Raw genomic sequence first — 26,871 nt, 5'->3', positions numbered from 1 at the left:
TGTGGTAGGAGCTGGCACCTTCCGCAGACCCTTCGCCTGGCTCCTCCCTCTCTTTTCTCTGTATAACAGTGTGAGTGCCTGGGAGCCTTCAGTGCTCCAGCGGTCTCATGGTGCCTGTGCATCGCGTTGCTCCTGCTGGTACCCATCAGACAAACGGAGCGAGGAGAGGCCGCGGAAATTGCTGTAAGTGCGACCCTGCCTTCCATCCCTGCTGTTCGTGTTCCAGGTGACAAGGGTCAAAGCCTGGGTGCCACAGGCTGTCTCCTTCCTAGCTGGCAGTCATTAGTCTCTCCCACTGCTCTTTTAATGCCTTCCTCCAGCCCTGCAGACAGAAGACTGGTTGAGGAGTAATGTTGTCTTTCTTTTATTTTACATTTTGAAAGACAGAAAACCCTCTGAGGAGTAAGAGCTGATTCTAGCAAAGTAACTTTTTAAATCCTTTGTTTTACTGTAAGGCCAGCATGGGAGAACCTGGTAGAACTTCCTTGGGTAGATGGTGAATGGGTATTGCAAGGGTTAATTTAAGCAGGATCTAAGGAACTCTTTACACACTGGGAGGTACTAAACCCCTCTGCCTTCCCGTAATTCTCTGTCTGACTGATCCCGTTTGTCCTTAAGCAACTCCAGTACTAAATTAGAGCTAGGGAAGTGTATTAGCTTTTGCAAAAAAATTTTTTGCACATATTTACACTCTGTTTGTTCTTTTAGACAGTGAGCAGCCAGTATGTTAACAACTCTTTCTTTTCAAGGTGATGTGAGCAATATATGACCAGCTCTGATTAGAGCAGGTTTGGGGAAAATTCTGTAGGAGTTGGTGAGGTAAGACTGACTGGAGCCAGTCTTTTCTGAGCATCAGTCAGAAGTAAGTAATACCATAGGTAGGATTTTTTTGCCTACATAGTCTCCTAAATCGTAAGTTTTCTTACCATTTAGTGCCTGGTGCTCAGGAGCAGTTCACCTTAGCTGCTTCCCTTGCTTCCCTCTCCCTGTGACACACGGGTGTGTGCATCTCCCAGTCCCTGCCCACACCCGCAGCTGCCTCCCCACAGCCCCCACACTGGTTGTGGCACACCTCTCCTTTGTGGAGAGCTGGCTGGAAGAGAAGCAGCACAACCACCACTGGATAAATCCACCTTGCAGGTTTGTCACCCCCTTTTTGCTGCAGGGAAGGGTTCACCAGAATCTTTTCTGTAGCATTTGGTATGGCTGGTCTCAGAAGTGACCGTGTTTTCACCTGGAGACCTTTGTTTGAATGGGGACTCTTCAGAATGAGGTGCAGAAAATCCAGGACGTGCTGATTTTAACCCAGCAATGAGGAACCATAAACCCAGCTTTAACTGCTTGCATTTCATCTCTAGCAGGAAGTTTCCTTTAGAGAGTAGATAGTGCTGCTCCCATGGACAAAGGTCTTCCCTTCACGCTCTGTGTGATGACAACCATGCTGCTCCTGAGAGAATCAAGCCAGACAGGTGAGAAAAATGATCCAAAAATGCTGGCTGCATCCAAAGCTGGTTTTGTTCTTCTTTGCAGAGTGTTAATTCTTTCATTCTTTAACTGCTAGTTCTCACTGGATTTTGTCTTAATCTAAGAATTTGCTTTCTAAATGTTTTTTAAGACATCACCAGGGCCGACCTTGCTGTTAGAGCTTGTGATTGTGACTTTAGCATGTTATGGGTGCTGTTCCTCAGTGTCTGTGCTGCTCTCGTTGTAAATCAGGTGACAGAGATCGGGGAAGATGAACAAGTCTTAGGAAAAGGGTGCCTGGGTGTCCTGGCTAGTTCGTAACAGCACTGCAAGGTTTTTCGCTGGGAGCTGTCTCCCATCAGAAGGCTGGGCATGCTCAGGGCGGAAGGGGGAAGGACGAGGCTGGTTTCTGCAGCCACAGTCACTTCCTGCAGCCACTGGCCTTTGGGGAGCTGAAGTGGAGGGATGAGCTGCTTTTCTTTGTCTTATGTTTCTGTAGACACTCACAAAGGATTCTCACAATGAGGACTTGGCTTTCGAGAAGTGTCACTGCAATGAACTTGGAGTTAGTGCTGCAAGCTGATTACTTACGGTCCTTTGAGGAGTTCTTACAATGGGGGTTTGAACAGCTGCATCCAGCGGCACTGTGGGGGGCTGAAGCCCTCAGTACAGACTGTCTTCTTCCAAGAAACCATAGCAGGTCTTCAAAAAGGAGCCTCAAAAAGCTTTTACTGGCTTTAATGAGTTTTAAAGGGAGACAAGAGAACTCTTTTGTGAACATTTCCAGCTCCCACGGAGAACTGTAGTGGAGAGGGAAAAAACAGGTTTTGTTTTACAATAATGTAGAGTTCAGCACAGGGCCAGAAAATGCAAAACTGAAGCATGAATAATACATAATGAATGAATATCTTGTTATATTTAATGAGAAACTCACAGCTTTTGCCTGGAAGAGTGAAAACACCCTAAATTTTTTGGTTTATCTTGAGGGATTTTTGGCTTTTGCACTGTGAATCCTTTGATTCCAGGGAGCAATGCTGTGCACATTCTAGAAAAAGTGCGTCATGAAATGAGTGTATAAAACTTCACCTTTAAGGAGATGGAAATATAAGCCCTGCAAGAGGTTGATTTTGTTGTTGGTTTTTTTCAGGAGCTATAAGGAATGCTGATGCTGTGAGCAAGGTAAGTTCCTTGGTGCAGAAGGTCTTGCATTTTACATCCAGAAGTAGATGTGGTTATAGCGTGCAGGGCTTTTAATCTGTGAAGAGTTAGTATTTTAAATGTACTCTTCATGGCTAGCGATGGCCATTTCTAAGTCTGCCTGTGTGTCTATGGTTTTTCTACTCAACCTTTTGTCCAGAATTCAAAATTCAGTTATGTCCCAGGGAGGAATCTGCCTATAGCCCTGTCCGCATGGCTTATAGAATTTAAACTTGGGTCTGGGACTTTGAAATTCAATTATTTCTTCATTTGTTTGATTTGCAGGGCGCTGACTCAAGGGGAACAGAAAAGGGTCTTCCAACTTTGACTGTCACAACAATCCTGGTAAGGCAGTGACACAACACTGGAAGTATACTTTGCCTTTGTTTTTCCACCCATGTATTTGCAGATGCTTTTTCGGGCTGTCGTTGACACTGATATCCCTCTTCATCACAGACAGTGTTCCTGGAGCGCTGGCTCAGTGGTGTAGAGCTGCAAGCTGTCTGTGGTTTGCAGTGGGAGGATTCAAGGGTCATCAAAGTCAGCCCCCAGAGTGGACTGGGCACACAATTCTGGAAACGATTGCCCTGTGATGACAGCCAGGCCTCCTCACTCTGTTTAGCTACATCTAAGTGTTGTCATTTTAGCTGTAAATTGTGTCTGTCCTGGAGTGGAAATATGTATAGATCACACACGTGCAGGGATTAAAAACAAGCTATTAAAAAAACCCCCCAAACCACATGCCTCGCCACAAGCGGCGGACAAGCAGGACTCTTCAGAAGCTGCACAGTAGATTTTCTGATTCTGATGTCAGACGCTGCACCAGCATGTGAACCTCATCTGATGCTTTGATGGGACAAAGGAAATGTATTTGGGCTTTTGGACTGAGATTATCAGTTATTCCTGTGGTACACGTGGTTTGCAGAATGCTGCTGTCCTGCTGCAGCTGCAGTCTGTGACTAGTGGTGGCACAAGACTCCAGTGAGTATCTTTCAAGTTTGGAAATGTTGTCCCTCCTCTAGTGTGGATAAAGGTCTTTGGGGAGGGTTTGCAAACAAATGGTTTAATTCCTAATCAGTTGCACTGCAGACTCTGGGAATGTGTAATTGTGTATTTTCCCTCAATACGCAGGAAGATCCTTATGTCATGGTGAGAAATGCAGAGCTGGAGGGATACTGCATTGACCTGCTGAAAGCACTGGCTGCGATGCTGCACTTCAGCTACAAGGTGAAGGTGGTGGGAGACGGGCAGTACGGTGCCGTCTCTTCCAGTGGGAACTGGACAGGGATGATCGGCGAGATTTTGAGACAGGTAATTTCCAATGTATAATTTTGAAGAACTGCAGCTCTAGAAGGAAAGAGCAGTGCTAGCAGCTCTTGGACTTCATCAGCATTTGCTCAGGGACTGAACAACTTGGAGCCATTCTGCCTGTTGTGTGGAGCTAAGGGATAGCAAGGCTTCTAGTTGGGTCTGTCCTGCAAATATGGAAACTAAGGAGCAAGGAGACAATGGCCATAGCAGGAAATCATTGTTACAACACAGCGCTCCTGGTGCAGCGCTTGGCTTGTTCAGTTCTACCTAGTGTTTCTTTGCAGTCTGAAAGACTTACAGACATCAGGAAAACTTACCTTGAACTTGACCACTAGGTGAAACCTGTCCCTTTCAGGATGGTAATCCCTTAGACTCTTCTAGGAGCTGCTTGAATGCCCATCTTACCCCAGCATGTGCCTTCCCCTGTGGCGAGCGTTCTGTCAGCTGTTGGTAACATTTGAATTAAACCTCCCGTGCTCCTCTGAACTCGCTGCTGTGTCCGGCTGTCAGTCAGGTAGATGCTGCAGCCAGAACAAGAAAGGAACGTTCCTTCTGGTTTTGGTAAAAAAAACCCCAGTGTGGTTCATGGCGCACAGCCTGTGCGTGTGATGCTGCAGGAGGAAACCAGAAGCCCCAGATACCAGCCAGCACCCCACTATGAACAGCGCAAAAGGGAACCTGTCCTGTTTCTTGGGGCTCACAGTCTAAGATGAGAGCTGCCTGTTGACACAGAGAAGTGATTTGCCGTGTCGATATCTGCCCCCTCAGCCTGGGGAGAATTCTATTGGAGTGAGAGAAATCTTCAGGCAGGCTGGATGGTTGATGGGTTTTTATCTCCATCTCACAGGAAGCAGACATTGCAGTGGCTCCGCTGACAGTCACGTCAGCAAGGGAGGAGGTGGTCTCCTTTACCACGCCATTTCTGCAGACTGGGATTGGAATCTTGCTTCGAAAAGACACCATGGCTCAGGAGATGTCGTTCTTCCACTTCCTGGCCCCGTTCAGCAAGGAGACCTGGACCGGCTTCTTATTCGCTTATGTGCTGACGTGCTTCTGCCTCTTCCTCGTTGCCAGGTATAAATTGAATTTGTTTCACAGATTTTGTCCAACTCAACTGCTTTCTCAGCTACGAAGAGATCTTGGTTTCAAAGAAAACACCAGGGTGCATTTTGCTGTGAGGAACCTTCTGTGCAGATCCAGAACCAGGGCTAACAAAGCTTGAGTCGTGTCAGGTTAAGACAGCATTAAGAGTAGGACCTCCCAGTGAAGAGCACCAGGTCTCTTGACATGGATTACCCAGGGCTGCTGATGATTGTGTTTGTACTTCAGCTCTTCTTTCTCCCTTTCATCTCTTTATATTTTTTCCCCCTGAATGTCTGGGTTTATCCTGTCATTTTCCCACAGGCTGAGCCCCTGCGAATGGAACGAGCCAAAGAACGAAGAGAACCACTTCACCTTCTTAAACAGCCTCTGGTTTGGAGCAGGAGCACTGGCGCTGCAAGGTGAGCGGGGAGGGCTGCAGCAAAGCGGCTCTGGGAGCATTACGGGGGTTTTACGCTGATTGTACATCCGGCTCTCATCGGTCTGTAGCACTGCTGTGTTCATAGATCTGAAGCTCTCTGGCTCTCATGTACATCACCTCCCGTAAGTCTTATTGTCCCCTCTGGTTGTGCAGGTGTCACCCCTCGGCCCAAAGCGCTCTCTGTGCGGGTCGTCGCTGCTGTCTGGTGGCTGTTCACCATCGCCTTGCTGGCTGCCTACATCGCCAACTTCACCGCTCTGCTGAGCTCCGGCAGCGAGCAGCTCCCCATCCAGACCTTTGAAGATCTTGTGAAGCAAAGAAAGCTTGAGTTTGGGACACTGGACGGCTCCTCCACTTTCTACTTCTTCAAGGTGCAGAGAATCAAATTGTGCACGTACACGTGTGCCGTAGAACTGCTGAGCTGGGGACAAGTGGTCTCGCTCATGCCTATACGTCCTTGCACCACCCTCGTTGCTGTGGCCTCCATCAGTTTTCCTGTAAAACCTCAAATACATGATGGGTACCTGGTGTTTGGTTCATCTCTTCTTCCACCTTTTCTCAGAGAGAAAAGCATGCAGAGCACTATACTTTTATCGTGTATTCTTTTTAAAGAAAGCAGTGCTAGTTGTCAGGGGTTATGCTTGTGTACCTTGAACACGAGGACCGATGTAGGAAATTTCTGGATACATTAGCTGGAGGCCTGCAAAGGTTGTTTTTGAGGGGAGGGTGGGTAGGAAATATTTAACACTTCTATCCCTTTAACACTGTGATGAGAAGAGATCTGTGCTAGCTACATGCTTGTTGTCAGTAGAGAGGGCTCAAAGGGCAGGGGTTTACGTGTTCTTATTCTCCAAATTGTTCTGCAACCATTCCATATATACGCAGAGTTTTTCAGATGACTGTTTTACACTTGACACTTGGATTTTTGGGCTGCAGAACTCCAAGAATCCCATCCATCAGATGATCTATGAATATATGGACAAGAGACGAGACCACGTTTTAGTCAAAACCTACCAGGAAGCAGTCCAGCGCGTGTTGGAATCGAACTACGCCTTCATTGGGGAATCGATCTCTCAGGACCTCGCAGCTGCCAGGCACTGCAACCTGATCAGGGCCCCCGAAGTGATCGGAGCCAGAGGATACGGCATCGCCACCACCCAGGGTTAGTCACGGTGCTCCACGTCTGTCCCACTTCTCCACTGGGATTTCATGGGTTTGCAGTAGGAGACAGACAAAAGCCTGGCACAGCCCGGGCCTGACCTTTGCACACGTTTTCTGCATTAACACTCATCATCTGGTGCGAGGAAATTGGCAGCCCTGCTATGCAATGTCTTCATTCTGCAGATGAATTATCACTAGCACTCACTCTGAACTGTACTGTGCAAAACCATCCAACTCCCAGGGGTGTCACTGGTTCCTGTGGGGTTCGTTTGGTTTTGTGTTGGTCCCGGTGAAGCAGAGCTCCCTGGGTAGTTTGCAGGGTGACAGTTTGCTCTCTTGTGGAGCACGACTGCTTGTATTTCTCAAAGTACCTTCACTCTCACTGTTCTGCAAGTACTATAGTCCTCTCTGGAGAGGACAGGACTTGTTATCCAAGAAAAGCCCTTGGCTCGCGTAGCGTTCTGCTGCAGACCAACCACCTGAACATTGGGACGCGGCACCCAGCTGGCCCTGCCTGGGAGCGTAGCAGCAGATCGCTTACAAATGTCAGAGTGGCTGTGCTCTCTCCCAAACTCTTCTCTCTCTTTCATTCCTCTGCTGCCAGCATCCCCGTGGACCAAGAAGCTCTCCATCGCTGTCCTCAAGCTGCGCGAATCAGGTGACCTCGACTACCTGCGTAACAAGTGGTGGGAGTCCAGCTGCCTCCACAAGAGCAGGGACAGGTGGAGCCCGCTGCAGCCCCAGGCGCTGGGGGGGCTCTTCCTCACCCTGGCCATCGGCCTCGCGCTGGGAGTGATCGCGGCGGTGGTGGAGCTCTCCAACAAGAGCAGACACGCCGCTGGACACGCAAAGGTGAGGGATGGTCCTTATTTCCTGTCCCACCTCCCTGTATCCCCTCTGTTCAGCACGGACGAGCTCGGGACCGGAGCTCCGCTGTGCGCAGTGCTGGATTTCCACAGTGACCCTGCTTTTGTAGTGGGGTGAGGGGGGAGGATGTGCTGGGTATTTACTGTTTAAAGCTCTGAAATGTCATCACTTGGGCTGTGCAATAGTTTTGTAGCCTGAACAGGGTAAGAACAATAAAATAGCTCCCCCTTCTCCCAAAAATATTCAGTAGAAACATTTACTGTTAATTCTGAGGCAGCCCAGCTGCATTCCAACAGGCCGAGTGTGTACAGAGGACAGTAACTCATCAGTAACAAGTTTATTCCGAAGTCTGGCTACTCTTAGGTACTTGACAAGCAGGAAAACACAAGTAAATGAAACTGCACCAGCAGCTGCCTGCGCACATCGGTGCTGCTGTTCTCCGTCCGTCCCAACAGCTGGGGTGTGCATGCTGACAAGGTGGATTCTGCGACACAGAACTACTCACCCCATGCTCTCCCTCCCGCTTTTGTTTTTCAGAAATCTTGTTGCTCCGTTTTCACAGAAGAAATGTGCACTCGTCTACGTATAAAAGAAAAGACAAGACAAAGCCAGGAGACTTCAGGGAGAGCTAACGCTTAAGAATTTTTTTGCTTATGGAATGGGCACATATTAGGTTTATACCATATAGATTTCATAGGAACTACAGCACTGTAGAAAAATGTTTTTCTGCAAGTCTAGAGTGTTAGTTCTCTAATTACAAACACACACAGAGCGTTTCTGGATGGGTGGTGGAGCTGGATACAGGAGAATATTACGTGGCTTGGAAGAATTGAAATTGGTAAGGGATAAGAGTGTAACTGCTGAAAATAAGGGAGGTTAACAACTTGGTAAAATGAAGTTGAGAGGGCCAGGATGGTGGATCCATCTTTAGTTTCGAAGTTCACTGTGTACGTACACGAACGCCTGCAGGATAAGTGCCTTGGGATAGGTTAAAGTGAAGCCTCCGCTTACTAATTACACCATGAGGTACAATTCTGAAAATTAAAGCTCTGACTGTTCTCATCAAGAACAACTTCTTAAACATTTTAGTTATAAATAGATGCATGCTTCCCCTCTTCTAAGCAGAAGATGCTGGTCAGTGTGAAGGTCATTTCTGAATCAGGAACAACAGTACTGCTGCATAAACCCCAGAAGGCCGGACGTGACTGCAGCCTCTGCAGTGGCCTAAACGCCCGAAAGGGAGCCCATGGAATTCAGGAACTACGAGACTTAAGAAATGCAAGACATGGACATGTCCTTTGTCAGGTTCCCCTCCCAGGAGAAGTTTCCCTGTTCAGCTAGAGGATGTTTTGTCCTAGTTACCCTGATCCAGGACTATTTGGGAAGGTTGACAGCTGAAATCTGACATTATTCCACCTGCTCAGTGACCTGCTCCGCGCCCTCAGATCACGACAGCTCTGTTTTCAGTACGGCTCAAGCGATGTGTGTTAGGATCAGGCCTTCCCCCAAATTAACTGCAAAGAGATGAAACATCTGAGGTCAGTTTAAAAGCTGACGTGGAAAATGCAATGTCAGATTCACTCAGCACTTTAGAAACCGTTTGGTATGTGCCATGTCCCTGCTGGCGGAGTAGGCAGAGACGTATAAAAAAAGGTTTCATTGACATTTAAATATATTTCTATATGAATGTCTCACAGAACAAAAAAATAAAGTCTTTTCATCACAAATACTGCAGCATTAAAATAAACACTTACCAAAATAAACAATGAGTGATATACATATATATATTTGAGTGTGTATACTATAGAGTGAATCATATTGTTGCTTTTTAAGTCACAAAAGCACAATATAAATATGGAATTTCCTGTCAACTCTTTTCCCTGTTGTAATAAAAATACATTCTTTACAGTTAAAGTAAAACTAGTGCAAGTCCATTCTGTGGCTCCTGTTCACCCGGTTGACCAGATCCGTATCATTTACATGGCACTTCATACTTAAAAATGACACTGAAAATCTTCCCTCCCAGTCGATCGGCAAGCCAGGAGTTTTTGATAACGGCCAGCTTGAGGCTCTCACACTTCAAAGCCGCGTAGTAATTGGTGTGGATGGCACGGCCCATGCCTTCGATGATAACCAAGTCTGTCTTCCGCTCTCTGACCAGCACCGCCAAGCCTTTATCCAGCCGGCTGAAATGAGAGGGCTGGGTTAGACACAGTCATCCTCAGACGAAGGATGGGCTGTTCCCAGGGCTGCTACATAAAACGTGGTGGGATAGGGAACTGCAGCTGCCAATAAACAGGAACACTTAAAAGACATGAGATCGAAATGTAGTTTAAAAACCTTCATTAAACACATGCAGAATTGGCATTTCCCAGAAAACACAGGTAAGATCTGTCTCCAATAAAGAACTTTAAAAAAAACCACCAACACGTAAACAACATGAAATTCTGCTTAGGGTCTTGTGGATCTCTTGGTCACATGCGGGACTTTACACCATCCACAACTCAGCTGCGCATGAAGCTGCCGGTGTGTCATTGCTGAACACAAACAGGGTGAATAAGATGTCCAACAACTCATCAGGCCTGATCAACATCACAAGTCTGTAAATCCAGACTAAGCAACCCCTGATGGTTTTGTGAAAGTGATTTGTATCGGGAAAGGCAGCTGAGGTGCTGCAGAGCCGAGCCTCTGACCATCCTGCAGCTGATGGAGACAAATAACAAACAGAATTTTGCCAACATACCTCAGATCTAGACACGGAGAACTCGAACCTGTCTGAACCAGCAGCAGCTTCTCATCCCTCAGTGCAGATCTTTATTAAAAAACAAAAAACAAAAATCAAAGTAAAACAGCTCCCCCAACAGGGTCATGCAAATCTGGTAATAAGCCAGACGACAATGAATGTCTCAGTGTTCTTTGCAAAGGCTCCTTTTCCTGCTAGGGCTTCACCAAGAAACTTGATGTTTCCTTGAGCAAAAGGTGTATTCAGCCAGCTCTGTATCCTCTACCAGGATACTATACACATGAAATACATCTATTTTCCTCTATTCTTTCTAACTAATGTTTTAGTAGCTTGAGTGCTTACCAGGAAAGACATGAACATCAATAATTATATTGCTTGTGTAAGAAAGATCCAACTTCTACATTTTTCACCTTAATGAAAGTAAATGATCTGCCTTATCTTACTGCCAGGCTGCAGATTTCAGACACTAGTAGAAGGTTACATATGAACTGAGGAAATTGCTTTTTCCTCCTGTGTACTGTGTGATCCACAGTGAAGGCTGGTCGGATGCTTACTGAATGATGGGATCCATCGCCGCTATCCGTTCAGCGACAATCAGGGATTCGCTGTAGGTGACATCATTGAGGGCAGGGCCAGAGTTACAAGCCAATATAACCTGAGGTACAGACGTCAGAAGAGACAGATTAACACCGTCCAGGTATGGTGTTAGAGCTGCTTGTTCGTTTTAACCCACCCTTGCCTGACTTATTTTACACCAGAAGAAACACAAAGAGAAAGGCTGGAGCCCCTGTCCTCGTTCTCCCTCCGTTAACCAGCTATTTCAGGTCTTTTGACATTACAGACCCTCATTCAGCAAACCGAGGGCTAACAGAGGCTGGCTTTGCTTTGCTGCCTCTCACAGTCTACTTAAAGTTGGACTTCGGAGTTCCAGGGATTTGGATTATTCCCAGTTTAGATGTTAGGAGTCAGTCTGATAAAGCGTATTGCTGGTAGGTGTTTGACAAACCTCCCACTAATTACCAAAGCTCTGTTACACAGCAAATTCAGAATGAAAACCACTTACCTCTGTCCCTCGAGAAAGGAGCTCTCTGACAAAAGGAAAGACTCCTAAAATTATGTCTATTCCACTGTTATCTGCGAAAATTAAGGCACATTTATGAGGGGGACCCTCCTGTAAGAGAAAACCAATATTTTCAGGATTGAGTTCACAATTCATTTACATGAACACTTTGTGTTATTTAGAACTACTCACTTTAAGACCCCACATTTTACACCCTAGCAGCTAACTCATCAGAACATCACCTGCCCTCGATCTTAGGAGAAATCTGCTTCCCTAACCTTGTCTTTGCAGTTATTTAAAACAGCCTTTAGTTACATCACTTTGTTAGAGAGAGGTCTTTCAACCTCCGTTAATAAAACCTCCATCTGCCAACGAAAGCCGTGCCTAACTCCAGCAGCTCTGAGCAGGACCATACTTCGGAGGGTTCTGCGCAGTGGGTAGTCAGCTCTACAATCCTGCTGTTTGGACACTTGATTATGGCTCACATTCTGTTACGCCATGCAGCTGGAGAATACGGGCAGCTGCCTGCATGAGCGCGTTGGTTATCAGGGCAAACCTACCTCGGCGGCTGTTTTAAGCTAGCATGCTGTAGGGTGAACAGGATTCCCTTCTGCCAGGAAAGGGCAGGATGGACTGCTGGGGGCAGTGACATCCTAAAACGAAAAGATATTTCCTATTCTCCATTAACCTTTTAATTTGTTCTACATCTCATGTTATGAAACTTTGTTCACTCCATACCAGCAGAAGAATTTTTATAGTGAACAATACTTAACCCCTAATAAAACAATGTCACGACAGTGACTGAAGTTCCTTAATCATGACTGTTACCCAGGTTAGCTGGTACTTCTGGTTTGGGATGTAGTATCTAAGGATTTGTAATAGTCTGCTCATACCAAACCTTTTGGCTATCATTGCCAACATAGAGATCTACACAAAGAAACAACAGCTTTTCAATTAACCTTAATTAAATAGTAACAGAGATCACATGGAGCAAAAGAAGCTTTGCTAATTGATAAGTTAATTACTTCCAGCAAGCCCTTAAATTCATGTCATTTTTACATTGGCTCCTCAGAGGGAGGAACAACCCAAACACTATATTCAGACTCAAGTTTCCAAAATTATGGATCTAGTTGCACAGAAGTGTGTGCCCTGATAAAGAAGGGACAATACAGCTTTGAAAACAGCCGGGTTCCAAATGCTGCAGTTCCTGACGGAATTCAGCTGAGAAGCCTGGTAAGTAACAGTGTCAGACTAATTCCTTTTATTCCTCTCTTTATGGTAAGGCTGGTATTGTGTTACCAGAATTTATTTGGAGTTGTCTGAACCCAGTTATTGTAAACCTGTGAAAAACCTAAGATTAATAAGGCAGTTTTATGATTAACGTATTTAATTATACAAAGGTTAGTAACAATTGGGGAATCGTACCTTCAGTCGCTCTAGCCACTGACTGTAGGAATCTTCTAACCAGGGACGTTCTGTGTCACAGACAAAATCATGTTAGCATTTCTTTTAGGCAAGCGGTAATTCTGTACAGTACGAAAAGCACAACGCTTAAGCATTAAAACATTTAGGCTTAGGTTTTGAATATTTAACTTGAACATTCAGAGTTTCTGAGCTCTTAATGATGGGAACAGCTCAATTACAGCAGTCTTGAAATGCAATTTTCATAATAAAGCAAAGGAGCTGTGCAAGTTGGCTATCCTAACAACTCATCCTAGGACGGATGGTGGAGTACCTCCCAGGACAGTTGTGAAAAAAAATAGCATGGGCCAGGTATTCTGAATCTGTGCAGCTGACACTTCTGCTCAAGAATGGAGGTTTTCAGATTTCAGTTCCTTTGGAACCCAAACAGGAACATCCTACTGGCAGTCCGTATCCTGTGTTTCACATAACCCTAGCACATGCTAATGATTTCTTGTTGTCTGGGCAGCAGAACTGCCACAACAAACATGCTCACGCTCTCCTCCACTCTCATATTAACACAAATCCAGTTCCAACCACCACCACAGATCTCCCTATACCTTGTAGTTTTGACTTGGCTTCTTCAAATCCAAATTGTGGCTCAGATTCCAGAACGCTGTATCAGAAGAGAAAAGGTACACAGTTAAGCGCCTTCATCTCGCACACATATAATTCAGACATTTCTTCAGCTGCTGATCAGCAATTTTACTGCATCAGTTATAATGGGGAGTCTGGAAAGACCAATCACTGAGATAATTTATGTTAAAAACAAAAGGCTTGGCTGTACATTAAATTAGAGTTCTTATGCTAAAAGAAAAAAGCTTCATCAAAGTAAAAATGTTTACAGGTACTAGACTACAGGCAAAAAAGACATCGTTTGGTCTGCAGACCACCAAAAAAAGTAGTCATGATCTAAAATATCCGCATGGTAAACCAGCGCCTTACAAAGACTAATTTGAAGATTGGTTTACAAAAGTGTTTTAAATTTGTACCTGTATGGGGGGGGAAAAAGGAATTAAAATAACCAGGTTTTAAAAGCTACTGCCATTGGCAATACGTATAGAAAAGTATCCCCAAATAGTTAGGCGGTGATGAGGATTCATGTGAGATGGCTAGATTCCCAGAAAAACAGCAGAAAACCAGCATATTTTCTGTTCTAGGAATGTAGTAAACACACGCCCAAAAGCAGTGCTAGTAACAATGCCACAAGCAAAGCAGCCAGATTGGAATATTAAACGCTCTATCACTTAATTCAAACATTCACAGTGACACGTCTGCCAGATTTAAAGGGTGGAAATGTAAACTTCCCTGCACCGCAACAATGCTGTAAATAAACAACCAACATTTGATTAAGGTGAAATATAAACTACAATTAGATTGGTGCACTTTGTTTTCTTTTAAAAGAAAGAACAATCGGATATTCTGTATCTTAAAAGGGTGCTTTTAAAATATTTAACACCTACTCTGAGACTGCTTTTGCTCCCCAGTCAAAGACATTCCCCGCAAGAAGTCCTTTCACCAGAGCAAACTGCCTCTCCTCCCAGCCTAATGAATCCAAAGATTCGATTACGCTTTGAAAACATTTTAAGGCTATGCCATTTTCTTTCTGCTTTACCTGTAAGAAAGACATGAAACATTGGATTTATAGACAAAAATTTCTTACCCATCATTGGTTGTCTCAGTCCCAAGACCACGTTCAAGCATTCTCCTCTACGTTCATGGCCTCTAATGGACCAACAAGTTACTGTTATCAGCAAGCTTAGCATCAACAAGGAAAAAAGTTTCCTGGGATTCTAATAAGAAGCTTCATTAGTGCTAGGATATGTTCTTTACCCCAAGAATTACTTTTCTTAATAAGTTAGACGTGCAAGGGATCTTGAGCAGACTGGGGAATGGGAGAATGGACACAAAAAACCTTTTAGTAGTACCAGGAGCCACCAAAGCCAGGTAATTGCCGTGGGAAGGTTACCACTGGCAGTTCTACAAACGCTGGAGAAGACTTTTTTGATTCTTTTTGCATCAACAGTTTCATCATCCCAGATACTTAGAGGCTCTTGAATTTTTTTCTCTGCTTCTGTCTCAGTGTTACAGAGATAATTATCTTAAATCTAAAACTGATACTGGGCACCATTTTTACACCAAGATCTTTTCTGGGCAATTCCTTGCCCGAGTTACCAAAAAGCAAGCTAAGCAAAAGCTACCTCACACTTTTTTGCCTTGTTCTTAGAGTGAATGTAACATCTGACAGTGCAGCTAGGGAGAACCTTCTCTGGATTTTGTAGAAATAGATCAACAGTCAGAAAAAAAGTCTCTAACCAGAACTGGCACTGTTATTATTTATATGGCCACACAGACAAGTGGTGAGTATCAGACCTATAGAAAGTTGTTTTTGAGAAATGACTTCACATGTCCTCACTGACAACTCCTTAGTGCTGTTCAGCCCAGGGACAGCTACCAACGGGTTAAAACTGCTACAAGGGAAGCCAGTCACTCATCTCTCCCCTATCAGCCATTAGTTATACAAAGTTTCAGAGCATGGAAAAAGTGTCTCCAACTTACATGTTGTCCACCCTGTAAAACAAGAACAACTTACCTTCGAATAGGGATCCGGAAAATTGAACTCGTTTAAACAGTGCTCCCTTGTGTCCAACAGACTTCTAACTGTTAAGGTACCATACGCACTTGAAAAAGGGAGAAGGGGGGAGAAAAAAAGAGATCAACTACTTCAAACAGAAAAAAGTTATTTTCTCCTCTGTTTCCTCCATAAGTCATAGCACATCACACAAGCACTGAAGTTAAAGTCTTTACATGCCACATGTGCTAACACTGTCTCTAACGGTAAATCTACTACAGTTTATTTAAATAGAAAATGTTCAGAGCAAAGCTAGATACTTGAATTAACATCCTACCACTTTTAATAACCACATAACAATTTTTAATAGTAAGTTTTTTGCCGAGATGTACTTTTTCTGTTAAATTACAGTACATGAGATTCAAAAGTTCTGTGCAGAGGACCTGGAGTTTGGCACATCGACTTGGTATATATAGCCTTCAATCTACTTAGCTTGCAGTTTGCTCTGCTTCCTAACATAATTAGCTTTCAATTAGCTTCTAGTTACCTTTCAATTTGCTCAACAGAAGCAGCAAGCGATGAAAAAGGAAAATAAAGACACTTACAAAGGCTGCTGCCTGAGCGTCTGGAGCTTATTCCAATATTTCTGTCGGAACTTCTCAGCTCTCTCCAGTGCATCAACAGAGTCTGGTTGACTGGCTGCAGCACGCTTTGCCACCTGGTAGAGAAATGAGGCAAGATGGAATCAGTTTTACAGTGCAGAAAAAATAATTCATGTCTGATTAAACCACGCTCTTCAAAAGCAAAAGCAGCATCTTTGGCCTTTGATTGTATAACCAGCCTGCGTGCCAGCGCTGTGTGAAGAGGTGGTAAGTGCCATTTAAGAGAGAAGCAGCTTTGAAAACACCCAAAAAAATCCCCCAAAACCCCACACCACCACAGGAGAAGATTTACTTCTGCCTTTGAAAGTATCAAGCACCTTCTGAGGTGACCGGGACAAAGTCAGCTGCCTCTGTTAGGAGGGGAAAGAGGAACTGCACTTACACACAACTGGTTTCATGCAGCAGGTATATTTTTCAGGGTAAACATGTTGGCCCACAGAAGATTTATTTGCTAAATATTTGCACCATTCACACATGACTGCTCTGTGAGATTTACCCCATCCAGTGCCTCCTCAAAACAGGTGAGCCAGTATTTTCTGGCCATGGCATCATCTGTGAGGTCAACAGTGTCTGGAATATAGGTTGACGGGTCTTTCAGCAGTGGCAGGTTAACAAGCGGTCTCTCCAACCTGTCCATTTCAAGCATGTCAAACTAGGTGAAAAATGAGATTTATTAGAACTCACTCAGAAAATGATTAGTAACAAAGTAAACTAGTACAAGGGCTACAGAAGTCCATCCACAGTTAAGACTGACAAGTTTGCAGACAGCTATATTAGCGTATATGCCATCAGAAATAATCCACTCCTCTGCATGAATTATTTAGCCCACTCTATAGATAGAGACTATCAAGCTTCACATTGAAAACTTACTCTAGGCTCTCTATTTTATTATTTTCCTTCCCTTCCTCCCCAGTATTGTCAAATCTGCTGGGCTATTCAGGTTCAAAGTCAGGAGCACAAAGAGCTGGGCACAGGTTTATTTGTACAGACACGTTGCCCCTGCAATCTGTCTTTAGGAGATGTTACATTAAACCATCTCACCAGACATCACACATGATACAAGACACCACTATTAGTCACTTCCTTTGGGCAGCAGGAGTCTCAGGGGCAAGAAGCAACTAGCTTGAGAGTAAGAATCTATTTTCAAATCACCATTACTAAGAGAAGGCAGTTCCAGAAAAGACAAGCACATACTGTACCACTCCTTGATCTCTGCATAGGGTAAACGTCAGGCGACGTGCTCATGAGACCAGAACTCCCAGCGTAGTTCTCTCCCCAGCTATATTGATTTGGATCTAGAAAAGAGAAAGACAGAGACACATAATCTGAAAATAAAACTGAAAATACTCCCGTGAGTGGGTCTAGAGTTAGCATCCCTTCAGAGAAGATGCTTCACTACAAAAGCCACTTTCCCTTGTCTTTATAAATATAATTTTTCCCTCTAACCCCCAAAAGAAATGTTTTAACCAGTCAGTGAATTACCTAGCTCTGAGGAGCTTAAACCTGAATGAGACATTAGACAAAGTTCTAAAATAATTAATTTTTAACCCCTTTTTCTTCTCATTAAGGGCTATAACTAGCATGCCTTCAAAGCACTATCACTGATCATAATTTCTTATTTCTAAATCTAGATCAATTATTAGCGAAATATAATTACAAAACTCTCAAAGCACAATGTAAGTTTCATATAAACACTGAAGTTACTTCTAGATATTTTTATTTAAGAAAATGTTTGATCAAGTTCAGATGTACAGTACATGCTGCAGAAGCAACATCTTTAATTCCTCAGTAACCGATTCCTTGCCCATATCTATAAAATGAGTACGGAAAGAATTCCACATCCATTATTCTGAGGTATATTTGATATTTACTCGAACTCAGTACCATTAATATCACTATCTGTTCCACTATAACTAATATACTGAATGGTTTGCTAGTACATCAACCAGAAAAAAAAGAAAAAAAAATGGCAGAATTCAGCCAAAGCACCCTATACCCAAAGAATGCTGGACAAAGTGTCTTATCCCTCATAAATGTCTGTGAGGCTTTTCACTCTCAAACGAACACAGTTTTGAGATGCTGGTCTTCTCCAGTACATTAACTGAATCCAGAAGCTGGCCTCTTAAAGAAGGAGAAAGTTCTGAGAACCACATTTCCCCAATTTGATTTACGGTTATGACTGCTCTTTGCAGAAAAGAGAAAGCCAAATCCTGCTGGCTTCTCAAAGGTGATCAGGAAAAACAGTGAGAAATTAAGATGTCCCTGCCAGAACATATAAAACCAAAGCCCAGCATCTGTGTTTATTAGTGCCAAACGTATTTATTTAGGCAACGACTTACATGCAGCCTCTAAGAGAAACTTGGACATTACACTGACATTTCAGAACACAGCATATACAGAACAGAGCAGTGCTGTACTTACTGTCTTGTTCAGCTCCTTTTAAAAATGCCCCAATGGCTCCCAGGTAGCCTTCATGTCTCAGGAACAATGCCTGAACCTCTCCCTGCCACAATATGAAACATTGCAATTGGATGGTCCCTGATGGCTAACACGTACTTCTTTGTCACTGGTTTTACACTTAAAATCAATAGAAACAACTAGAAGATGGTCACATTCATTTGTGCTACATTCTAACACATTCAGTAATTGTTATGGTGCTTCTGAAACAGCTTCAGGAGGAAATTGCTTACACGCATCATTGCACAATTATTAAACAGATAGGGGAAAAAATACATGCAGAAGTGGTGTGTACTCTAAGCCTGCACAACCACAGAGGCAGGGGGAAGCCAGGGCCTTCGCTAGAAAGACCACTGCATCATGCCATGAATATTCAGCTCCTCTTGCTTGAACAGGATGGAAATGTCAGGTCTTCTGATTCCTAGGTCATCACCGTAAGCGTGTGCCACTGTGCATCCAACACATTCAAGACATTGGTTGTTACCTTTAGTTCATTACCCTGCTATTCAATGTTCAACAACATACAGACATTCTGTATATTATCCACAGGCAAGCATTTCCCCCATCTAATTAGCTTAATTGTTAATATAATACACGAATGCTAGGGAGAATAAGAACACCATCCTAGCAGCAGGGCCCCTGAGCTCTCCTAGGCAAGGCTGGGTGGGCCACTGCCCTCTCTAAAGGAACATCAGCTGTATCTGCAGCAGCGACTGCAAGAAATGTTAATGCTGAGGGTAAGCTGTAATAAAAGACCAGCTACAGTTCATGGTGAGATTTGGATTTCAACCACTGATAAAGCTATTCTTACAAGAATCCAAAGCGGTATTTTACAATAGTTTTCTTGAAACCCAACAAGGTTTTGCAGAAAGGGACTGCAGTGGTGAAATTAAGGGGGAAAAAAAAGCAGCATACAGGAGTCTCTTGCCTGAAGCACTGAGATGAGGAAAAAAATAGTGTCATCTATTCTATAAAATTGCAACAGTGCAGGAACTAATCTACCTGTAGCAGTCATTAAGTGAGCTTTTGGACTTGACCATTTTTCTAAAGAAAAATCTTCAGTATTTCCCACAGCTTCAACACCTGCAAAGAACTACAGCTTGGTTGGTTTTGTGTTTGTTTTATTTTAACAACAAACAACAAAAAAAACCCCACTAACTGCTAACTATCTCAGCAGAACAATCCCACATTGCATAGCCTAAGGGGTAAAAAGAAAGAGATGCAAGTCAGCCAGAGGAATTGAATAACAATGGTAGCTATCTAAGAAAATAGTGGAAACTCATTACTTGGCAGCTACAAGACAGTCAATCAAAAAATAATCATGGCGGGGGTAAGGGAGGGACAGAGAAAGGGAGGCCAGACAGAACACCCAGGCAATTCACATTTATTTTACCCCTCCCACAACAGATCTTTATAGCCCTGTCTTACCTACGTAAACAGCAGCTCTCTAAATTCACTTAATGTGCAAATTCATTTATTAAGTCTCCCAACAACCTAGAAAGATAACTAAACACATGACTTTGCTACGAGGAAAATCTCTGGTTTCATTACCTTAGAGAAGAAGTTGATGCTGTAGGTTATTGTGCGCATGGTAACAGGGTGACCCCGAATAAAGAATCCTCCAAAATATATTTTATCCAAGTTATGGAGTTTGGCATAGAGGCAGGCGAGTTGACCAATGTCATTGCTGATCATATGTAGTAAACTTTTTGCCATATCTTCTTTGGAAAATTCTTAAGGGAAAGAAACAGTAAACCAAATCAAACACAGCTGAAGTATGCTCGAATGGACTGTACTTTTCTAACAGATAGCCTACACATGGAGGAAAAAAAAAAAAAACAAAGGAGTTTGACCAGTCTCTTTCTGTGTGTAAAAGAAAGGTGTTGCCCCTCACCAAAAATCTTTTACAAAAAAAGTACTCCAAACAACAAGAAGTGTGTATTTTAACTGAAGATATGAAAAAAACACTAAGCCTCTGTGAAATATGGCTTGAAAGAAACCTGCTTGAAAGGCCAACAGCAAAAGGCAAGGACTTCATTTCTTCATTTCTTCTCTCTAGGAGATGGATGATGGTTCATCCATCCATCCTGACCCGAGATGCCCTGCAAGCATTTTATTATAATACAGCAAATAAAATTGCAAATTATATTAAATCACTGGCATAGGTCCTTTTCTGGACCAAGAAAGCCACACATATTCCCCACAGGAATGAATGAACATGGGGCTAACTAGCAAGCTATTTTTGTTTTTTACCTAGACTTACGTAATCCCAAACTGAAAATCAGAATGCCTGCTTGTAAGGCAGTACTATGCAATATTTTTTATCAATAAAATATTGTGCAGGCAAAACACATGTAGGCAAAATCATTAAAAGGACTGGTGGGTATTTTCCAGCCCTACTTGTTAGGTCGTTATAAACATTAGAATCCCAACGGCCAGAGGAGATGGCTGAACTTCTCATTAATTTCAGACAACTCCAAATAACTGGAGCAACTCAAGCAGTGCTCCCTGTCCCCTCTCCGCCTCGCATGTGTAACACAGGGAAATGGATAAGGCAAGATATGTTTATGCTGATGAAGCTGGCAACTATTTTTCCATTCATTTAAGCGTTCACAGGAAGCTGGCAGAAGCAGTAAATCCCTGCTGACAGGCAATATAAAGTATTAACTGTACAGCACATCTTGGGTAGATCTTCTATATACCAATACCTTTATCTGCTGTGGTAGATTTCCCAAAGCTGCTAGCTATCAGATTCCCACTCAGCCCCAGGGTCTGGTAGGCGCCTCCATACACATCTTTCACCAGCATGTCTACATTTGTGTGCTGTCCCTTCGAAGCGAGTTGCAGCAATTCATCAAATTTCTGAGGATGAGAAGCAGAGTCACTCCAGCTTTCCTGGACAGCCAAAGAACCTTGCTCACAAACCCACAGTTCTGCAGCATCCCTACTGACCAACATCAGTAACTGTCTTTGAATCAACTCTGCCAGCAAAAGATAGATCATTGCTAATTACATGGACTTATCCAAAGTCCGTATTTTATCAGACAGACTGATTTGAAGTGGAGCTCCTTTAACGATATAAAGCACAACAATCCTCCTCAGTTATCTGCAAATAATTTGTTTAATTTCCCCTGAAAACTAGAGATGGATCAGCACATACAAAATAGTCAGAAGCCTCACGTGCCTCTTACCTTGGAATGAAGTCAAAATCACAGTAACTAAGAGAAAACAGAATTATGTCTTCTTGAGGCTAAGAAAAAAAAAATGTTTAAAACCCAAAAGACTAAGTCTGCCTTTACTGCTGCAGAGATGCATTAACATCCCTGAAATTAAACTTGCATGCAATCTGATACCTAATTTATAAGTCTGCTAACCCTAATTTCTTCTTCTACAACATCAGAGAGAATTAAGAGCAGACACTGCCATGTTCTAAGATTATTTTTTTTTTGAAGTATCAAACAAAATATTGCAAGTATGTGTCTTTCCTTTGACATTTTCTTATTTGGTGCAGATGTAACTCTAGCTTTTTCTACACCACTGACATTTAGGGACACCTATTTAAGCCACTTGGATCTTTGAGACAAGAAAACACAGAATGATTTAAGAGATGAGTTAGGCAGAGCAGTTCTAAATCAGGCCTTATTCTGGCAGATTACCAACCTAGGATTTAAGTGACGAACCCCTGAAACTGTAAGGTGTAACAAAGAGACAGAATTCCTCCTCCCTACTCCCAGACATTTTGCAGTAATTGGGTGCTCTCTGCTTTCCTTCCGCAGATAATATTGCAGGAACTAGGCCAGCATTTCATGTTGACAAAGAGCACAGAAAATTAATGGGCTACTTTGAGGAGGCTGTTCTCTGCATTACAGACATTATTTGTCCTTGTTGAAAAACTCCTTCAGTCCCAAGTAGGATTACTATTTTACCACCTAGGAACATATAATTTTTGTTCCTATATTCTACCAGTATTTTTTTGCATTTGAAGCTTCCTTTTATGCATCAGAAGCACGGAAAATACGAACATAAATCAAGGACTCAGCCTTGTTATCTAACAGTCTAGGACTAGCACCTAAGGGAGAGTATCAAAATTGTCCTGAGCATTGCAGAACTGCTTGTTCCATTTCTGCACAAGGGCAGCAATTCTTTGAATAAAAGGTAAAACCCCCCAAGAGACAGATATAGTTTTTTTCATCTCCTAGTATATTAATGTTGGACTGCTGGTTTCCCACACAAACATTACTGAAAATAATTATTTCTCCCTGTTCAGAGAGTTTGGCATTCCAACATTCCAAGCCTCCTCTTAGGATCTGATTTAATCCCACACCCCTTACAACTGACATGTCGATACCTTTGTTTTTGTCAGCAGTGCTCCAAGACCCCAGAAGGTTCCACCTCCAATTGAGCTCCCTCCAATCCATTCAAATTTGTCTTCTGTTTCTACCTGTCAATAAAACAAGGCAGATTTTTCTAGAAAGTCTATTGCAACTATAAGCACAGAGTTAGATATGAGAGCGTGTGGGTTTTTTTAACAGTGGAATTACCATAGGCAGAATATTTAGTTTTGTAAATATCAGGTGAGAAGTTCTTCAGAGGTCCGTGTTCCACATACTTATACCACAAGCAGTTTCTGAAATCTTTGTATTTAATTCTTGGCCAATAATCCTAAATATAGACATTAAATTTGGTGCCCTCAACACTGTACCAAAACAAACAAACAAATATTAAAAATCACTCTGATCTGACAGCCTTATCCTCATCAGTTAATATAATAACTTCTGTAAACACCAAATTAAATGTGATTAAAAAGAAACTACGACAACAGCGAGTGGAAAAGTATTCATAACTCTGTAAGAAAGGGAAACTTAAAAATATAATTATTTTCTTTCTAAACTTTTTATTTCCCAAGAAGAAACAACTACAAAACTAAAACAGTAAGATGTTTCAGGTCACCTCCATCAAATTCTACAAGAAAACATTTTAGCAACCACTCACCTTCACTATAGAAACCCCAGAGCCAATATTCACCAGTAAATAAGGGAAAATATTTGGGTGGTTTGTCTGAAATCGGAATTCTGCATCTGAATCTTTCTGGTATGCAAACACTTCATGGGGTATGTTCCTCAGCACAAAGTTGCATCCTTTAATTAGGCAGGTCATTACATCTTCCTTATCTACTCTGAGGGGAAGGGGGAGAAAAAAAAGCCTTACATAAATTTCACAGTCCTATTGATGAGCAAGTATGCCTGTAGAACAGCAGTTTTTAAAGACTTTACAAACAGGAGGTAGTAACCCACACCACTCAGGAAAAGTCCAGATCTCCTAAAACATGAAACCTACATCTGCATATGTCCTGATGTTCATCCTCTATGCCAGAACGCACAGTCCAAAGTTAGACTGCAGTTACACAGTAACTTTAATCTTACATTAATCATGCTGTCACTAAAAGAATCCTGCTCCCGGTTTGCTTGTTTACACTGCCTCTGTAGTGCCCTAGTGCTAGCACAACTGTATGTGCACCCCTGCAATAAGCTAGGTCAGGAAACTTATCTGGAGATTGGCCTTACAAAACATTTCCTAACAGAATAATTTTCTATTGCTCTTCCCTTTCACTCTGCATAAAGGAAAAGAGGCCCCCCTCAACATTCCAGCACTTGTTTATGGCAGATTAAAGTGACTGCAGGGAGCCTACTACTGGGATTGACAAACACAGGAACAAAAGACTTCTCATAAGAGTAACAGGATTCACAACAGTATATAACCTGAGTATGGAGTCTGGAAACAAGATACATAATTCAGATAAGATTTGGTTAAGTCAGCTAACACTTACTGACTTCCATAAACTTGTATGTCTTTGGTATTATTACTGATTTACATAACACTTACTGACTTCCATAAACTTGTATATCTTTGGTATTATTACTGATTTATGGTAAATTTCTTAAATGAAATATGCTAGATTTCTTACATTAAATATCATAAGCCTCGTTGAAACACAGAAACAGAGCACAAATATACATCCCAACACAGAATGCTTTATGTTTGTCAGGATGGAGAAGGTGCTGCTGTCTTGGCCTGTGGACCAATTAAGGATGTCAGTACCAAGTGAAAAACAAGGAAAGAAAACACAGGTGCACCACATGAGAAAAGGAGGAATTGCCTCCTTGTCTTGATTAATTGATAGTTAGTAACAGCCAATCAGGTACTGATGTAGGCTGGTTTGAAAAAAAACTTAACAGAATCCTACCTATCAGGAGAAGAAAGTTATTTGAAAAAGCAGTATAAAAGAAGATGAACAGAGGAGCTCAGAAACTGCAGCATGTACTACAGAGTATTACAGCATGAGAGGTGCCTCGACATTCTCCTCAGCAACAACAGGTAATGTTATATATTGGTGTAAATTAATGATATTTTTATCTGTACTTACAGAAGCTTTTTAGCATATGGTGTTTCATAAAGATATTTGAATTATAAATTTATAAGGCTGCCTGTTAGTCTCCTGCAAGCCTATGCTTCTGAATGAAGCTTAGGTAGGAGCTATGCAGTAAGTCACTGTATCATACTAATTACTCACTTTTGAGCATGTACAGAATGTTAGAAGCTTTTGGAACCCTAGGAGGAGAACCCAGGCAATTCCAGAGATTAGATACATCTAGTAAAAATAGCATTTGCAAATTATATTTTGGCTTTTAATAATAAAAGTGTCTTGTGGATTTTATCCATGATAGAGACTAATTTAACTTAAAAATGGAGTCATGCAAGTTAAACCTTCTACAGGAAAAAGCTATGATTATACCCTGCTTTCTTCTTGTTACTGTCTTTCTCCTGAACCCTGTATTCCTGTCTGTTGGCTCTATTCCTGCACCTCCACTGTGTCAGTTAACGATACAGTTATCTTTTTGCAACGTATGTTCACTAATGAGTCAATTCAGCCTGGTCTGACGGGGATGCATGCACACATTCTACTGCTTCGCTCCTGTGGTGTGGGTGGTTTTTGAAAGCAGATGGGCAAAGTAGAAAGTTAGCCTACTAAAATCTCTTCAAAGAAATATACTCCTATAACTAAGTTTAAACAGTTCCACTTACTTCAACCCCAATTTCTTCTCAATAAGATCTTTGAATTTATAGGCACCACCACCTGTGGCTTTGATGACTTTTGTCTCTGTATTGACAAGATGGTCTTTGATGAAATCTAGGCAGGTTTCAATATAAGTGTTTTCAAATTTAATGAAGTGAAGTCGAGCTGTAATCTCCTCCTGAACCGATATTTCATACAAAGGTTCATTTTCTATGTCCTTTAAAAGAGAAAAGAATTTCTTATAGATTATTCAAAACCCTTCCTCAAGAAACAAGGTTATATTCTAAATTACTGAACACCAATCCCTGCGCTTCCTTTGCCTTCAAACTGTGTTAATGCTATTAAAAACATAACATGCCAAGCTACTTTCAAAGAAGAATATAGTTTCAACAGATCTCAACTCTCCTGAAGCTGAGAATATATCCTATCCATTAGACATTCATGAAATATCTCTGTATGAGAAAAGTTTTATGCTTACACAGGGGTATGGCTTTTTATACAAAAGTATCATACTCACCTGTCTAGAAAATAACTATTTCAAACACTAACTGTCAAGCACTTTTAAGAAGACTAGTAATGTAACTGAGTCTGCCTGTGCATGGGCTGCACAAGTCTGAAGCCCTGCAATCAGTCTTTCAATAAAGAGAACATGTATGATGTATCATCACGTGAATTTAGATTAAGTTTATAAAGCAAAAGTAATTGTCAAACCCATGCTAACAGCTAATGTCCCCTGAAATATAGCAAAGGGTTATTAACAGGAGCCACATGCTCATCGGAGCTGTACAAATGCTTTAAGTGTCAGTACATACTAGAATGTGTGTTTAAAAGAAATATTTTGGTTGTGACAACATACTTCAGAGTAACAGACCTTACAGGAGGTCATACTTAAACTATAAGAAGGTTCTAGATAGTTTAACGGAGAAGTTACTAGATGGGCTTCAGATAAAACCTACTCTACTATGGGCAGCCAGTCCAGTTCTGCACTTGCATGAGTCAATCACATGATTAATGATACAATTCTCACCTTTCCAGAATGATCAAAGGATCTCACTCTTGCCACTTTGTGCTGCACTGTTGAATAATAAGCCAGCTTGGTTAATGAACCACCTGTTAATAAAATAAGTTATGATTAATTCCTCACCTTAGAGGAAACAATATAACTTGTGTTTCTATATGCTTTACCTAAGAGTTTTTGGTTTTTAAGATCTCCCCAGCTAAAGCCAGATATAAGCTAAAGGTGTAATGCAGAGAGCCAAAGAAACCTTGTCTGGAAACTGATTTGGCATGGTTAACTCCAACTGCCTTACCTATGGGAA

At 42.3% G+C, this 26,871-nt stretch overlaps 3 protein-coding genes across 3 annotated transcripts in view; 2 read left to right on the top strand and 1 right to left on the bottom strand.

The window, feature by feature from the left end:
* The window catches only part of PLCH2 (phospholipase C, eta 2), a 37,890-nt gene extending 37,137 nt beyond the window's left edge, over window positions 1-753 (top strand). The window contains exons 25-26 of the mRNA XM_010083411.1: window positions 70-183; window positions 709-753. Of these exons, the coding sequence (XP_010081713.1) occupies window positions 70-183; window positions 709-753 (159 nt within the window). The remainder of the gene's footprint in view (window positions 1-69; window positions 184-708) is intronic.
* LOC104469065 (probable glutamate receptor) lies at window positions 112-8,376 on the top strand. The gene is made up of 11 exons (XM_010083409.1): window positions 112-183; window positions 1,362-1,469; window positions 2,612-2,643; window positions 2,947-3,006; window positions 3,793-3,972; window positions 4,820-5,046; window positions 5,377-5,474; window positions 5,648-5,865; window positions 6,431-6,656; window positions 7,260-7,507; window positions 8,060-8,376. Exons 2-11 carry the CDS (start codon window positions 1,397-1,399, stop codon window positions 8,159-8,161), a joined length of 1,464 nt encoding a protein of 487 aa, XP_010081711.1. The 5' UTR covers window positions 112-183; window positions 1,362-1,396; the 3' UTR covers window positions 8,162-8,376.
* Window positions 8,377-9,176: 800 nt separating this feature from the next.
* PANK4 (pantothenate kinase 4) lies at window positions 9,177-26,662 on the bottom strand (the record flags this gene model as incomplete). The annotated part of the gene is made up of 18 exons (XM_010083410.1): window positions 9,177-9,708; window positions 10,266-10,334; window positions 10,820-10,920; window positions 11,329-11,433; window positions 12,751-12,800; window positions 13,347-13,402; window positions 14,250-14,401; window positions 15,380-15,467; window positions 15,964-16,076; window positions 16,517-16,672; window positions 17,215-17,315; window positions 18,442-18,523; window positions 20,029-20,210; window positions 21,186-21,339; window positions 22,826-22,918; window positions 23,470-23,653; window positions 25,561-25,769; window positions 26,580-26,662. Coding segments are annotated over 18 exons (2,192 nt in total), but the record flags the coding sequence as incomplete, so codon positions are not given.
* Between the last annotated feature and the right edge of the window lie 209 nt (window positions 26,663-26,871).

Source organism: Pterocles gutturalis, unplaced genomic scaffold (assembly GCF_000699245.1).
Source record: "Pterocles gutturalis isolate BGI_N339 unplaced genomic scaffold, ASM69924v1 scaffold40315, whole genome shotgun sequence".
NCBI classification, from domain to species: Eukaryota; Metazoa; Chordata; class Aves; order Pterocliformes; family Pteroclidae; genus Pterocles; species Pterocles gutturalis.
The sequence above is the reverse complement of the archived record's forward strand: the minus strand, read 5'-3'. Positions and strand labels throughout refer to the sequence as shown.